Source organism: Helicoverpa armigera, chromosome 26, assembly GCF_030705265.1.
Source record: "Helicoverpa armigera isolate CAAS_96S chromosome 26, ASM3070526v1, whole genome shotgun sequence".
Lineage (NCBI taxonomy): Eukaryota > Metazoa > Arthropoda > Insecta > Lepidoptera > Noctuidae > Helicoverpa > Helicoverpa armigera.
In genome coordinates, this window is record NC_087145.1 from 567,309 (window position 1) to 584,310 (window position 17,002).

Consider the following 17,002-nt stretch of genomic DNA (forward strand, 5'->3'; position numbering starts at 1 on the left):
GGTCCGGTTGGCACCGTCCTGTGTCCAACGTTTAGGTATGCACGTCCGTAGAAACCTTACCTTAGTGGCAAAGCTTCACTTACCTGGTAAAAGCTAGCTACAGTTCAAAGCAACTTTTTGGAATTATTTATCCTTAAATTAAGTTTTATTACGCTTACACACTTTTTTCATACCGTATGATTGGTATTAGGTTTTCATATTAGGTTTACATGTAAAATGTAATATGTTTGATGTACTTGATTACAATGAAACAAGTAAATACCTACTAATTTTTTTTAATATGTATTGAGTAAGGTCACTTAGTTACAGCGTTCGGACCGTGACTTTCGAAAATAATTTTGGGCAGAATATTTTCATTTGTAGTGGTTTGGTATTCCAGTAACTCAGGGTTTGTTTTGTATAAATAACAATGTTATTTGGGATTCAGCCATTTATCCAGCCACATATTATCCTTATTTCTTTTCGCTTCAGTTTCTTCAGGCCAGACGATGCTCTCAATCCAGGGTACGTAGTAGGAGACCCTGGTGTACATGCCAGCCGACCCTGGGATGCCGCAGTCCTTGCCGTAAGAGGTCACTCCAATGATGTGGAAGAGGCATCTAACCAAATCTTTATTGTATTGAAGGGGTCCACCGCTGTCTCCCTACGGACAGAAAATTAACTATAAGAATTTGTACATGGCACAATCGTTGCCGTTGAATAAGAACTTTGATCTCTGGATGAACGTCTTAAATTAAAGATTTGTATATTTATCACTTTGTGCGTTTTAGAAACTTTCACAAAGCAACCCGTTATCTGGAAGTTGACGTTGCTACACCTCCGTGCCTAGGAAGACAAATAAAGCCGGCATCCCCAAATGGTACTAAGTAGTTAAAAGTCTACTCACCAAGGCGTTGTTAAAATTTCACGTCAGAGGCCGTCAGGTGTATTTGAGAAACTCTGACACTTGGGTTTGTTGGGGGATTAAACCTCACTCAATAAGAAGAAGTCAATTCAGCTCAAAGTTACAAGTTACACAAACATTGCAAATACTAAGAGACAGTGCAAGTTCTTGAAACATAGACATATTTAGACAGTAAGTATACCTCGCAAGTATCAATGACTTCCCCTCGCTCAGACCCGAAGCACATTTGTGTCTCGTGATCATAGCCTCGAGCTAACAGCCTATGTGGCGGGTACAGTGATGAACATTCAGCTTCGCTGAACGCCGAGAGGTGCACCTGAGAAAATTAACTTATTTACAAAATATAGAAAATGACTTCGCAAAATACTGAAAGAGCACAATAAAACTTTTCACTTGGCTCTAGAAGTCGGTGATAAAATAAACAAAGACCTGCAGACTTCTAGAGCCATGTGAAAAAGTTGTATTCAAGTATCCCTTTTTATGTTTTGTGATGTCGGACAAAAAAAATTACACCCAAATTGAAAACCTACTTTAATCAGTTTATTAGATTTTTTAAGTATTACTGTTAAAATGCCTAAAATTAGATATAAGTAACTTTTGATATTCCGTTAAACCCACAATTACTTAATGAGATAAGTAAACTAAACTGATATTAAACTGCTTACAACTTGTAAAGTATCGGCCAGAGCCTGTCTGTAGCCCAGGCGACCCCATCCAGCGGCTTCACCAGTAGACGTGTCTTCATCATCAATTCTCAAACACGCGGGGAGTATATCATTTCCAAAGTTGATCCTAAAATCAATCCTTACTTTATTACCCTTAATTAACTGCGAATTTGAGTTCATTTGTTTTAGAATAATAAATGATTGAGTGAGATGGACTTAGGCATGGAGGTAAGGCTTTTTATCCGAGTGCGGTACTCAGTTTCCATAGGAACACAGACAAACTCGCAGGCGAAATCTAGTATTATATTGTATTATATTTTCTTAAATAGTATATATTCGAATATAGCAGACACATCTTTTATACAGAACAGTATTTTAGAACTTGAGCAAGCGACAGAGATAAAACAAATAGGGCCCAGTATGTAACCTTGTAGAACTTCCTTCACCTAGAGAAATTTTGCAGGTTTTTGACTGAAGATGTTTAAGAAAAACAGTTTCTGGTTGTCACATAGCCTATATGGTTTCCGAGAGTCGGCGTTTAATGTCTACTATAATGTATAGAATATACATCAATATGTAAATTATTGTTGTCAACAGTATCGAATGCTTTTGGATGTACAAAAATTAATATTTGTTTGTACACACGAATTAGTTTTTCTATAATTTTAGGTGAAGACCGATCCCTGGTTAATTGAATAAAATATATTTGTTAAACTTACTCATTTTCTGTCTCCAAAAGAGCTATATCGTGGTACTTGGAAGGTGCTTTATACTCCGGATGAATCACGATCCGTTTGATTTTATAAACTTTCCAGTACTCTTTGGGATCCGTTCGCCTTAAGAGTCCAAGTGCCGCAAATGATATGTTACCTCTGAAATTGAATTATCAATTCTAGTAATAAAATTAATTGTCTCTGAGCATTTGCCGAATGCAAATCTATGCAGTTACATAGGGGCACTTTTTGGGTTTCCCGGGTAACTGAGTTGAGGAGGTCAGAGAGGCATTCGCTCCTTGTAAAATACTGGTACTCAGCTGCATCCTGTTAGACTGGAAGCCAACCCCAACATAGTTTGGAAAAAGCTCGGATGATGATGATTTGCCTAGAGCATGTTCTACTGGATATATTTCGTTTGTAAGATACTTACAATGGTCCTGTAGAAGTACAATGAGCTGCAGTAAGTATAAATCTTTCACTAATGATAGAGCCTCCACACAGCCACTGCGCTGTTGCCACGTCATCCCCGTAACCAATTAAAGCCTGAAAATAAATAAAGAGTTATCAATGCAATTTGATTGTAATGAAGTGTATCCGTGAGTGACAACTATGACAGTTAGGAATTCAAATCTATTTATTTTCATCATTATGATCACCAGTTTTTTCTCTGGTTGAGACAGTCAGACAGGCAGCCCATCTGTTTGAAAAACTGGCTAGGTACTAATCTACATTCGGTTTGACAGGTTGCCAGCCAGCAGTCACCTAGTCATAATTACAGACAACATCGCTATTTAATATTCCTCGGAGCGCACCTTTTAGTAGTAGTTGTTGTCGAGTAGGTACGCCTCAAATCATCTCTACCTACCTAGTTATTCTAATACCTAGTTGCCCAAAGACGTACCATATGTGGGAACTCCCACCTCTCCGCTTCCCTCCCTCCCACCGCAAGGACCGTGCTTTGATAATACTTGTGACATTGCTGGTCCTCCTTCCAGTACTTCATCAACTGTACATTGTTGAAATGTCGGCAACGGTACGGCAGAGTTTGGAAATAATCAAAACATTCTGGAAAAGTCGAAGTATTTTTTTTAAACCTATTTTAAATAGGTTTACAAGAGCTCTTTCGAAATGCCAAGCTAGTTGTTCGGTTCCAAATAGTGGGTCTCATGGTGAAGAACCGGCAAGAAATTCCATAGATAGTCTTTTCAAAACAGAATTAATTGAACAAGTGAGTTTGAACTCAGTCTACGTTCCAGTATAAGAAAGACCATCTTTTATACTAAGATTAATCTACCAGGGGATTGTCAATTTCTCATACATTTGCCACTGTCAAAAACAATTCCACCTGCTGAAGCCACGTTTGACTTTTATCATTCATTTCTGGAACTAAATGTCTAATGTGGTAATGGAAATATACCTACTGTTCGTTGCAATAGATTCGCCTCTCGTGCGCAAAAGCCCTCTTGGTATAACTACTGTATCTCTCAGCCTGTAAAAACATGGTAATCAATTAAATATTTGACTTTGGCAAAAGTAGCCGCTTATCACTGGTTCTCCAGTGATCTCAAAAACTATCAAAGTACTTTAAGCAGCTGCGGATCTATCGTACTTAGTAGTAGTCTGATGATTCCATATCCCATAATGTGGCTAATCTTTTCAAATTTATTTTCCTTGTTTGGCAGTCTTTTATTATAGAAGTAGTAGGTAAAGAACCAACCTCTCGAGTATGAGGGTGTGGGTTCGATTCCACGTGTATTTTCTAACTACATCTTAGACATCAATAGCTGATAAATAGGTGAAGGAAGACATCTCGAGGTAACCATAAAGTCGGAAATCACCAACCCGTGTTGAGCAATCGATCCTTCTGCGTGTGAGAAAAGGCCTGTGCCCAGCAGCGGGACGAGAAAAAGGTTGTGAGAGGCAGCCTTTTAAGTATGAAAGCACTAAGTTGTATGCCAAGCAAGAGTAAATAAGCTGATTTAAAAGCTGGACTATTAAAATTGTGACTTACGAAGAGGTATTACGGTCGCAATCCGTGCAGCAAACGATAGGCTCGTTGTTCTTATAAGAACAGAATTCTGGCAGTGGTGGAAATTTGTCCTTGATGTCGAAGCCAGCATTGGCCTTAAAAAGAAAAAGATTCCCGTTCAAACTAACATCTGCCAGCGGTTTCATCCGCATCCCATGGGCACTGTAAATAATTTTTTGAATTGGTCCAGCGGTCCCTGAGGTACGATCGTTCAGGCTGACAAACAAACTCTTAAGCTTTAGTTAATAATGGTATGAAGATAGCTGATTAAGGAAAATCCAGGAGGCTAAGCAAAAACCGCGCTGCAGTACCTACTAGTTCATCAATTTTCGGTAATCGAGACAGCAGAAATTCTACAAACCTGTCGTGGTCATTATCATCATCAGAACCATTCTAAACAAAGGTCTCCATTCACTTCCAAAGGGCTGGCTGGCACGGGGTCTTTGTCAGATCAACTGACTAGGTACTATTGAGCTATAGAACATCCCGTAACGATCTCCCAAAGTTTCATTAGTTTCATTTATTTTTGGTTGATATATCGCCCATTGTTCTGGAAGATAAGGCCTAAATGCTTATAAGTAAAAGACAAATAAAAACTTACATATATTAAGGTGAACCCCGCTGTATAGCAGCGGTATATGTTAACACATGTGCCGTTGTATCCATCAGTGACACATGGCGACCCTAAGATGGAAAAAAAGAAGAGAAACAATTAATTAAACCGGATTTAGTTGCTAAGAAACATGTTTTTGGCGCTTCTTTTTGCAAATAGATAAAAACAAAACAAACCTAAGTAAAAATTGATTATTCGATATCTATTTTTGGTATTCTATGGCTGTGCTATGCTTTAGCATACTTTCGCAATATGAACCTATTTTTAAAGAAAGACAAAGAACTTTAGGAATCTCTAGAAAGTTGTAAAGTTCTCGGATGAACTTCTAATATTTGTATAAGTGTTTTTGCCAAGGCAAACTTGCTATACTGTCTACTGAGTATGGTTTATAGGTACAGACTGTTTACTTCATCATTCATCATATCAGTATATTACGTATCCACTGCTAAACGTAGGCCTCCCCATTGAGCTTCTACCATCCCTTCTGATATAGGCAGATTCTCTTTAGTAAAATGAACCTAGCATGTTATATTGCCTATGCATTTCCCCCTTGCCACCGACAGGACACATCTGTCTATTTTCAATCTAATCTCTTCTACGAAACTTTGTACGGCCGTTTCACTATCAAAACATAACCAAAATACAAACAAGTAAATAAACACTCACCTTCAGGTAAATCAAGCTCAGAACTAACACAGCACAAGAGAACTGACAAACTAACTGATATTAAATATTTATATCTGTCCATACTGAGGTCTTGCAACCACAAGTTAAACTAAAGCAATACACATACAAATCGTAGAACATGCCAATTAAGATCTAAAAATAAGGCTTTGTATATCATCATCAAACTGGTTTCTATAGATGCAAGATTGTGATTATCTGCGAAGGTTAATATCTTACCTACGAATCTTATTTGAATGCGCAGAACGAGTGTATAAAAACTGCATGGACGATAGCATGTATAGAAAAATCGGGTTAGTAGCGGAGGTACCCGATTCCCGAGGTTCCGGTCCCCGATTTATTTTGTATTAACAAAGATAAATCGAAGTCAATTTCGGACGGGAACCTGCGAGATCGGGTTCCTCTAGTACCAAGCCGAAATATTGCCATGATGAGTTCCGATACGGAGTACCTACGTGCCTACGATTAGGACCTGTTATAAGCTGTTGAAATTTTAACAAATAGGTGTATGTAAAGGTTGTTTGCCGAGATAGTTCCGTAGACCGTGAATAATTGTTTTCCTTATATCGTGACTCTGTGCTGACTTCATAAGGACGAGACATTTTTTCATTACTTTTGGTAGACGTTTAACTCATCAGCCTAACTATTTCATTAATTAAGATTAGTTTGTTACAAGACTTGGATACTTGTTGCATATAATAAATGAAGGTTTTCATCGGCATCATTCGTAGGTTAAGTTACTATAGGTAAAATCCACCTATAGACGGAAAACCTATCTACATAATTAGGGTACCTAGGTATTCAGAACACTTTATCATTCAATCAAATTGGTTGAAAATTGCATTAAAAAAAAACATTATTTTTATGTTCATTGATTTCTAATAACTACAAATGTTATTAGTTCTTATAGACAAAGCAATTATGTAAGTACCTAACTATTTTTAATGAAATAAAAAAATAAAATTGATTGTTTTAGCTAATGTTCAATTTTCCTTACCTTCTCGTTAAATAGTAATGCGGGAATGCAATTACTCAATTAAGTGAAATGCACAAACTTATTACTATAACTACAATTGATAGATGTTTATAATTTATTAAACATCAACCAATTAAAGATGGATTTCAAAAACCGATCTATCTGTTATTTTGCGGTTGGAGATTGAATTTTGAAATAAACAAGCTTCATATAAATTACTAGCCGTTTTCCCGCGGTTTCACCCGCGTCCCGTGGGAGCAGTGGCGGATTAAGAGTATCCGAGGCCCTAAGCACAGAGCCTGTGTAGACCCTGTGTAGGAAATAGAAGGTTGAAGAAATTGACCGAGCGAAGCGAGCGTGATGCACATGTAGTTTCAAATGCGCGAGCGAAGCGAGCGCGAATTTTTTTTCGGACTCGTACGGATTTAAAATTTATCCCAAACGTACTTAATTTTTTGTTTGTTGACAAATGCAAAAACGAAGGCACATAGTTTCTGAATACGCGAGCGAAGCGAGCGCGAAATTTTAATTATTTTTAAGACTCAGAACCAAAATTACGTACAATGTAGCCCAAACGTACTTAACTTTTAATTTGTTGACAAATGTAAAAACGAGGACATATAGTTTCTGAATACGCGAGCGAAGCGAGCGGGAAATCTTGATTATGTTTTAAGACTCAGAACTAAAATTTCGTAAAAGGGCTACATTTCAAACCTTCATTTCTTTCTATTGGACAAGTAAGATGGATAACGTAAGATCGATAACAACGTCCGCGGACTTAACCGGTGGTCCGCGGACCACTTGGAATGCCTCCAGGCACCACCAGCCCACCACCACCAGGACCACTGATCTAAAGCATCCAAAATTTTCGGATATGTTTGTTATATTGCACTCGTAGTTACAGCGTGAGCTTTCCAACGACTGTACGATAGCGACTTCGGAACGCTATCGTTGCCTATTAATTCTTTGCCCAACGATGAGTAGAAGCCGAAAAAAAATTGTATAACAACTGCACAATTGAAAAAAAAAATCACTGCGATCGTACAACAATCAACAGCACTGCGACCAATCAAGTTTAGAGGCGGGGGTGTATGAAGGGTCACTCCCGAACTGCTCGCGCCTTGTGATTTCGGGTATATTGTGGATGAATCTCGATAAAATGTAGGTATAAAATGAAACGCCAGCAGAGGATGGAGGCCCCTGGAGAACAGGGGCCCCAAGCACGTGCTTGTTGTGCTTATAGGGTTAATCCGCCACTGCGTGGGAGCTACTGCCCGCACTGGGATAAAATATAGCCTATGTTACTCGCAGATGATATAGCTTTCTAATGGTGAAAGAATATTTAAAATCGGTCCAGTAGTTACAACCAAACAAACAAAGTTTTCCTCTTTATAATATTAGTACCTATAGATAGTATAGATGTCAAACCTGTATTCGTAAAACAACCGACGGATCGGTTATTGAAATTCGCAGATAGTCAGGTGACCCACGTGATAGCAATCAAAAACACATTATTCCGAATCTAATTGTAAATGTTCCCAGAAACATCGTAAAGTTAAATATCGGCCCAATCAGCACTTATCAGTTATAAATTAACTAAGTTTATTTGTTGGGAACCGTAAATAATTGTTGTATATGTATTTCTGCAGTGTTTAAATTAGCAAGTCGCCTAAATAAAGTTCGCGAAACTACGCTAGCCGCATCATTATGTATCGAACCTTGGCAGGGAATTGGGAACTAAAATGACTATATTCCTGGTAAGAAATGTTATTATTAAAAATAAACTATTAACCATGAGTAAGATAGTGATATAGGTACCTACTGGCACTTGGCTACATCCATTTAGACTGGAAGCGGACCCCGAAGGAATCGAAAAATATTTTGAAACACGCTTAAAAAGCATCTACGCTAAGTTATTTACTTACCTTCTTCCAAAATCAGAATCTCATTTTAATATTTTCTTTTAACTCTATATACTTAATTTATTTACTTTACTTAATTTAATATAGCTTAATTTCTTTGTTTCACAATCCTACTTTCAGTTCTTCCTCTTGGCTACAGCAGTGATAGGTCGACCCAACGAGGAATCCATTAATGATCTCGAAAGAATAGTGTATCTAGACAGAAGTGGTAAAAGTATTGCTAGATCAGCAAATACTGGAAAAACAAACGATCTCAATAACTATTCTGACGCAAGAAGAAACGCTGATAGTCCTACTTCTTCAGTTAAGCCTATCGAAAAACCCCCTGCAGACACATATCCAATTGCTACAGCTGATGAAATAGATCCAAATGAAAAATATGCAGTTGCTAGATTTAATAGTCCACTATCACACAGACAAGACAGAGCTTCTGGATTGGGTGGACCAAATAGAGTGCATGCGGATAGAATCAGTAACATTGATAAAAAAACCCACCGAAACTTAAATGACGTCAGAAGCCTGAAAAATAATTTACATAAAATATTTACTGGAATTGATACTTTTAGCCGAGGAAAGTTACCTAAAAAAACATCTCTTGATGATTCAGAATCAGTAGTGAGAGAAGGTCAGAATCAAGATGCTGAGAATAATACTGTTTCCGTTATTGAATTGGATAACGATAACAAAAGCGTGACTGTTATGCCGCCTGAGGAGACCGGCGAGGGTATAGATGTGGTCCCTCGTTATCAAATCCCGTTGTCAGAATCAACCAGTGGCAGTCACTGTCACTGCGGCACTATTAATGGGCATCGCAAATGCACTTGTGTCCATCAACACGACAGTATTTGTGACGATATTTGTGCACGTTTAGAATTAATGGATAATGTTGGTCATTATACAAATCATGTAAACTTCGCTCATGTCGCTACTATATATAAAAGTGTAAACGGAAAACCACCCGCCGGCGACTTCGATAATTTAGCAACTCTATATAAAGGTGTGAACGGACAACCACGCGCCGACGACTTCGATAATTTAGCAACTCTATATAAAGGTGTGAACGGCCAGCCCCCCGCCGGCGACTTCGATAATTTAGCAACTCTATATAAAGGCGTAAACGGACAACCACGCACCGACGACTTCGATAATTTAGCAACTCTATATAAAGGTGTGAACGGCCAGCCCCCCGCCGGCGACTTCGATAATTTAGCAACTCTATATAAAGGCGTAAACGGACAACCACCCGTCAGCGACATCGATAATTTAGTAACTATATTTAAAGGCATACATGAACAGCAACCCGCCGGCGACTTCGATAATTTAGCAACTATACATAAAGGTGTAAACGGACAACCACCCGTCAGCGACTTCGATAATTTACTAACTATATTTAAAGGGGTAAAAGCGCAACCACCTGCCGGCGACTTCGATAATTCAGGAACTATATATAAAGGTGTAAACGGACAACCAACCGTCAGCGAATTCGATAATTTAGTAACTATATTTAAAAGCATACACGAACAGCCACCCGCCGGCGAATTCGATGATTTAGCAACTATTTATAAAGGTGCAAACGGACGACCACCCGCCAGCGAATTCGATAATTTAGTAACTATATTTAAAAGCATACACGAACAGCCACCCGCCGACGAATTCGATGATTTAGCAACTATTTATAAAGGTGCAAACGGACAAGCACCCGCCGGCGACTTCGATAATTTAGCAACTCTATATAAAGGCGTAAACGGACAAGCACCCGCCGGCGACTTCGAAAATTTTGCAACTATACATAAAGGTGTAAACGGACAACCACCCGTCAGCGACTTCGATAATTTACTAACCATATTTAAAGGGGTAAAAGCGCAGCCACCTGCCGGCGACTTCGATAATTCAGGAACTATATATAAAGATGTAAACGGACAACCAACCGTTAGCGAATTCGATGATTTAGTAACTATATTTAAAGGTATAAAGGGACAGCCACCCATCAGTGACTTCGATAATTCAGCAACTAACGGAGCAAACGGACAACCAACCGTCAGCGACTTCGATACTTTAGTTACTATATTTAAAGGTGTAAACGGACAGCCACCCGTCAGCGACTTCGATAATTTAGCAACTATATATAAAGGTGTAAACGGAAAACCACCCGTCAGCGACTTCGATAATTTAGTATATATTAAAGGCGTAAACGGACAGCCACCGGCCGGGAACTTTGCTGAGGTAGCAACTATATTTAAAGGGGTTAACGAACAACCACCCGTCAGCTACTTCAATCCACCCACCAGTAACTTCGAATCCATATTTCAAGCCGTTGCAGAAAAACCCAGGGCTATATACTACACAACCCCAACACCAACGAAGTTATATGCCATCCAAAATTATCCTTCAAATAAACTTAACTGCAACTGCCACCGCTGCGGCTGTTGTAATTGTGCTTGCCAAACTTATACTCAGAATTTTGACAATGAAGATATGGAAAACGATGAAAATTCTGGAAGCTATGAAGATCCTGTAGTTTATGTACTTGGGGACATAAAGGGTTTACAGCAAGAACACGTAAGGGATAAGTTCCAAAGTCTAGGGTGGAATGGAATGTTTGAAGCAAGCGGAGGCCTCGTCCCCTATGTCCCTGGGTCACCCGGCTCCAACAAAGGAGTGTATTCCTCAATATTCGACACTAATTCTGCGCAAGAGAGCAATGACGTGTTAGGTGTGGGCAGCGAGAGTCGCTATCCAGGTTTCGGTCCACTTAAGTTAGCTTCACTTTTGAAGTCGAGTTTCGACCACGATGGCGGGAGCGGCAGCAGTGGCCATATGTATAGCAGCGGTAGTTACAAAGACCTATTCGCAAAATTATTTTCGAACCCTCATAATAGTGAAAAAGTTTTCACAAAACATATGTCACAAGTTGATGACATTTAATAGAATGACAATGTTGATTAGAATAAGTGACCAATTACTAATACATATACCTAATGTTTTTCTTAATGGTGTTTTGTTTTCATTAAAAATTGTCACAATTTAGACAAAAATGGCCAAGAAACCACTATACTGTTCTCTATTTGAATTCTGTTGTACTATTTTACAATATAATAAATAGGTAAATTTATTATTTAAGGGGCACTTTCATCAACAAAAATCATTTGTTTGATGTTGCAATTTAAGAAAACTGGTTGACTTCTTAAGGTGCGTACGGATTGCGCGTACCCTGGTACGCGTACTCAGTTTACGCGTATCCGGAACGCCTAGTCCATACCTGCAGCTACGCGTTCACTCTTGGGGCACGCGTACCGCGCGAGCCAACTCGCAGCGCGAGCCACCGTCTGTCGGTTTTTGGTCGCGCGTCAAAGAGGACGCACGCGGCCGGCTACGCTATATTTGGACGGCAAAATGAATAAACACGCGTGTTCTTGTCCGAGTCATGGCGAATGACTGGGGCTCGCGGAGCGCTCTGGATCGATTGACCTCGCGTACAGGTTCGCGGCGGTCCGTACAGGAGCTGTACGCGTATCCAATGTACGCGTGGACAGTGCTTCCCAACTACGCGTAACACAGGAACGCGCAATCCGTACGCACCTTTACATTACTTTTGTGGAAATGGGTAAAAAAAAAATTTAATAGGTTTTACTATATTTTTATTCTCACCCGTGACCTTGATACATAACTGAAATTAACATTATCTTCTGTATACAAAATTATAATGAATACTGGTGCTATTTTATTGGCTCTGTGAAGTTGGAATATGTAAAATTTATTAAATTTTCTGCTGTTGTGTTACTTTTACACTCCTTAGAAATTATTTCCTTTCTCACACATTTTCCTATGATAACTTAAATTAAGGAATGAAACTATTACTATATTCTATCTAATGACTCTAACATTACAATGCTGTTTCCTCTGATGACCTGAAAATAAAGAGAAATAAAAATTATTATTTAACTTATTCTTGCAATTAATATTATACCTAAATGAGAGACCTTATTAACTAACAATGAAGTCATTTTTTCATTTGCTTTTGTGATAAATGCATGAGGTAGGCTTCTAGTCTACACAGCCCAACAAAAAACTGGAGACTGGGGAGAATACAAAAACAATCTCTGTACCTAGGTTTTCACATTGCTGGATTTTCCTATATTACCAATAGGCATAGCGAATAAATAAAAACCTGCCAAGTGCAGACTCACGCACAATGGGTTCCATACCATTATTTCGAAAATGGACAAAAAAATCACATTTGTTGTATGGGAGCCCCCAAAATATTTATTTTATTCTAGTTTTCAGTATTGTTATAGCAGCAACAAAAATACATACATCATCTGTGAAAATTTCAACTATCTAACTGTCACGGTTCATGAGATACAGCCTGGTAGCAGACAGACAGAGGAGCGAAAACAATAGGGTCCCGTTTTACCCTTTGGGTATGGAGGAGCTTGAAATGAGGCTACTAGCCAGTTACATGTAGCTGTAACCGGTTAAACTTACATGTAGCCGCATTGCTGACTTTACCAGACTATGAATTTCTAAATAAACAAACTTTCATTACAATACATACCACCATGCCTATGTTGTTGCGCTGGCCATCTTTGCATTCCTCCACTGATTCATCCAGCACAAGGTTCATGAAGGGATCAAATCCCCGGAGGACACCGGTCACAGCACGACCAGCGTTCAGCTTGATAGACAACTTCTTGTCCATGAACCTGAAATATTGGTACACATAATAAATACATTTTGAGTTTAAGGTACACATTATTGATAATTGTGGTATACAATTGTTAAAACTAAACACTTTTATTGTAGTTTCTCACCACAACTGCATGAAGTTTGTTTTGAAATTATTGCTTACACAAAAAAGATACGAGGTACATATCGGTTTTTATAAACTTAATATAACTTAAGAAATGTAGAAGAAAATTCACATTAGACAGACGCATAGAAAATTCTATCAAAGAAATAGAACTTGAAAGTTTTGTTTAGGTTAACAATGGCGCGCATGGGACGCTATTTGGCAACAGCAATTTTATCACGAAATAGGATTGATTGACTTACTTTTTTAATTCCGGAGGGTGAGCTTTCGACATTTTTACTATTTTCTATCGAAATAAACACTAAACAGTAGTGCCTTTTATTGAATTTTGCGTCCGGCAAATCAAATTATTTATTGTTTCAGAAATTGAAATTTCGGCTTGTTGCACGGTTGACAATGACAAGATGGAGTTTTGGGTTGCTATACGAAATAAAGACGACAAAAATATTTCTGCTTTGAAAGAGACTGAAAATTATTAAGTGTTTTAAATTAATTCACCCTTTAAATCTTTTGTTTTAAAACTACAGCATAGCGTATATTTACAAGAAATTAAGCCAGTAACGGATGGCACCAGAGTAGTAACAAAAAAAAGACCTAATAAATTAAAACAAAAATCTTTTTTTTTGAATCTCAAAAGTATCCGCAAATTTTTGAGAATTATTAAACTGTTATATTTATTTCCGGCTATTTTATATAAAAATACATTAAAAATAATATAAAATGTTATGAAATAGTTTTCGAACACACCTTTATTCAGGTGGTTTCTATGTTGCCGTAGATAAATATTACAAGACTACAACAAATATTCTTTTGTATTTTTCTTTTTAATATTACATGAAGCATGTTTATAAAATAACAATTATTTCAAAAGATTTAATCTTAAACAGAAAATTGCTTATTTTAGTTTGAAATAATACGAATTATTATTACCTTATTGGTAAAACATTATTGCCATCAAAGAAAAAATATTTGCAAGTGCTACCCAATTTATTATCAGAGAGCACAAAATTCGAAGTTGTTCAACGTTTTCAAATGACAATTTTAATTTGGTAGAGTTATAGTCATTCTTTTTATCACATTCACACGTCAAAATAATGGCCAAAATACAATAGCAACAAGTCGACAGCTGGGAGGATGGATGCTGTTGTGATTTTCATCGAATACTCTAATAAATAGTCAGTTCAGGTTATGACTATGAGATTTTAGCGTATCGTAGTACTGCGTGTTATTAGTGAAAGTTGGTGTTTGTGTTTTACGTTCAAAAATGGATGAATCCGGGATCGACATGGGATTCGATCTCGCAACATTTCTCACGAAAGATTTTAGTGTTGACCAAAAAGTGTTGGAGGAGATGACTGCTGCTCAGCAACACCAGGACTTCATGTTCTACGAGCTCAAGTCGAAAGCAGTGCCGATAACAGAGAGGTGAGCGCTATTTTTTATAAACACGTCTATCATCTATTCGGCGGTGCGCTACGGCGAATGTCTACATTACGAATATTTTTAGCTCATCATGAGGAACAATTTCACCGTAGTTCGAACGCCCGCGACCCTGAAAGCTGGACTTGGCAAAGCCCCCAGTTTCACCTCTTGTTTATCTTTGGTCTACACAATTTTGCAAACATTCCATCGTCGGATGTAATGTGTGCAAAACGTAACTTATGCTTTATTTAGCATTAAAAGAATAGGTAACACGTGATGTCTATTTTTCCATTAAGATTCCGATAAGTTTCGGAAATGTTCAATTTTCCCGCCGTTTTCGGGAACAGGAAAAACATTTCTAATGAGAGGTACATAGGACTCGGAAATACAAAATTTTGAAGTATTTTTGAAGCATGTAGACTTGTAACTTACTTTCAAATGTGACCTCCTTTGCGTATCGCAAAACGGCTGGCGATGACAACTGTTGGTCACCTAACACGTCTTTTTCTTAGATGGGCAACATTACCAATAGGTTTTCTAATTTCCATTTACGATGCTACCTACTTACCTATAACTACTTTTCAAACAAATTGCCTACCTATCGGGACTTTTTCGTATCGAAGTTAATCCGTGTTTGTGCTAACGCTATCCAGTGAATAAAACTCTCATTTAGGGGAAAGTGGTATAAGATGGGGTCGTGGGGTAAGATGGGAATTGCGAAAAAAAGAATGTTTCAAACATGCTTTGAAATTACTACTAACGTCATCTAATGGCCTTTTGAGTAACTTATTCAGTGCCGCAAGTGTCATGGCAGAAAGTGCGTGCATTGAGATTTCGTAAGTAATTTATTGATTTTGACGCTTTTAATCTAATATTTCGATTAATTGATCTACGGTACTGTGTGAAATATTTTACAATAAGACAGACGAAGTATTTTTTTCGTAAAACTGACATATTTTGCCAATTTATGAGCAATGTTTCAATCGATTAGCTTTGGTTTTCTAATCTCAAAAAAATAAATTTTGGTAAATTGTCGTTTGGGGCATGATGGGGTATAAACTTACATCCTTATGGAATCTCCATATAAAGCTTAACTAGAAGAAAGACAAAGACGTAAGAAACCAAAAACACAAAATAAGAAGACACAAAAGAAACCAAATAAAAAAAATAAAAAGCTAGCCAAAAAAAAATGATGAATCTGAGAGTGACACTGAGTGTTCGCGACAGACGCATCCGTGCGCCGCGAGTGCAAAATCATAATGCCTGAGTGTTCGTGTATGAGCGTAACTATTTATACTCTAACAATTTTGTGATGAGGGTAATGAGCAAAAAGTGCCGTGAGCCGCGCCAAGGTATGTTTTTCACGTGCACCCTCCTTCTAAATTGTTATAGAATTCTGTTCAGATTTTGATAGTGCTTTAATTTGTAAATTATAGTGTTTTTTGATGCCAAATTGTAACAGTTTTGTAGCGGTAACCTTAACCTACCTAATTATGTATAATTAACCTAATAGTTCTGCCGTTTAAGGCCTGATTTACCCATGTAAACATTTCTTGATAGCAAAAATCCTAGACTTTCATTAGTGAAATAGTGTTTAACTGAAAGCCTAGGTCCCATTGTATAGAAAATAACTTGATTTATAGAAATATTGTTAATAGTTTAAGTTATAGAACAATAAATAATGTTTGTGTTTTGACTTTCATTTCACATGCAAATAAACAATACTAGGACTTAGGTCACATTGTTAGGATTACTATCGCCAGGTAGCCCATGAAATGCCCTAACACACACTACCTTTCGTATTGAGATAACCCCCATAGTTTGTTTTTTATCTCGAGATAACCTTCACATAAGGGCCGATTTCACATAGTTTTTTATAGTTATTCGGTTATAGTATTTCAGCCCTGAAGGTATGCAGGGTGTGTGTGGTATAGTTCAGTAGCGCACGTCATGGGGCGTCTGACGCTATGTGTCCTGCAATGATATCATGTACCAATTGTTTGTAATACGGCTGTTAAATTGAAAGGTCAATAAAACTGAGTTGGTCGGAGGGACGAGAAATCGAGGTGCTCGTCACGGTAAAGTTTCGAGCTCATTCGGTGCGCAAGCGCCGCCGTACAAATCGTAGTCATCGGTATAGATTTTTGATAGTATAACAAGTAAATAGTGAAAAGTAAATAGTGTAATTGTAGTATGGTAAGTACGTCGAAGCTCGTCCCTTCAAGACTCCTGAAAAATATATGAAGACTTATTATTTCACC

At 37.9% G+C, this 17,002-nt stretch overlaps 3 protein-coding genes across 4 annotated transcripts in view; 1 reads left to right on the forward strand and 2 right to left on the reverse strand.

Annotated features, from left to right (window-relative positions):
- Positions 1-273: 273 nt before the first annotated feature.
- Positions 274-5,752, reverse strand: LOC126056473 (venom protease). The gene is made up of 10 exons (XM_049849600.2): positions 5,594-5,752; positions 4,916-4,998; positions 4,297-4,409; positions 3,707-3,774; positions 3,187-3,350; positions 2,716-2,828; positions 2,289-2,441; positions 1,570-1,696; positions 1,086-1,220; positions 274-643 (listed from the first exon to the last, which is right to left on the reverse strand). The coding sequence occupies exons 1-10, from the start codon at positions 5,673-5,675 to the stop codon at positions 413-415; spliced, it is 1,269 nt and encodes a 422-aa protein (XP_049705557.2). The 5' UTR covers positions 5,676-5,752; the 3' UTR covers positions 274-412.
- A 6,373-nt stretch (positions 5,753-12,125) lies between these two features.
- Snrpg (Small nuclear ribonucleoprotein G) lies at positions 12,126-13,728 on the reverse strand. The gene is made up of 3 exons (XM_021341132.3): positions 13,562-13,728; positions 13,065-13,212; positions 12,126-12,417 (listed from the first exon to the last, which is right to left on the reverse strand). The coding sequence occupies exons 1-3, from the start codon at positions 13,591-13,593 to the stop codon at positions 12,367-12,369; spliced, it is 231 nt and encodes a 76-aa protein (XP_021196807.1). The 5' UTR covers positions 13,594-13,728; the 3' UTR covers positions 12,126-12,366.
- Positions 13,729-14,330: 602 nt separating this feature from the next.
- Positions 14,331-17,002, forward strand: part of LOC110380960 (transcription factor EB) — a 116,024-nt gene continuing 113,352 nt past the window's right edge. The window contains exon 1 of one of the 2 annotated variants that reach the window (XM_049849771.2): positions 14,331-14,744. In XM_049849771.2, coding sequence (XP_049705728.1) covers positions 14,584-14,744 — 161 coding nt within the window. In that variant the 5' untranslated portion in view covers positions 14,331-14,583. The remainder of the gene's footprint in view (positions 14,745-17,002) is intronic. The other variant, XM_049849772.2, reaches the window with a different exon arrangement.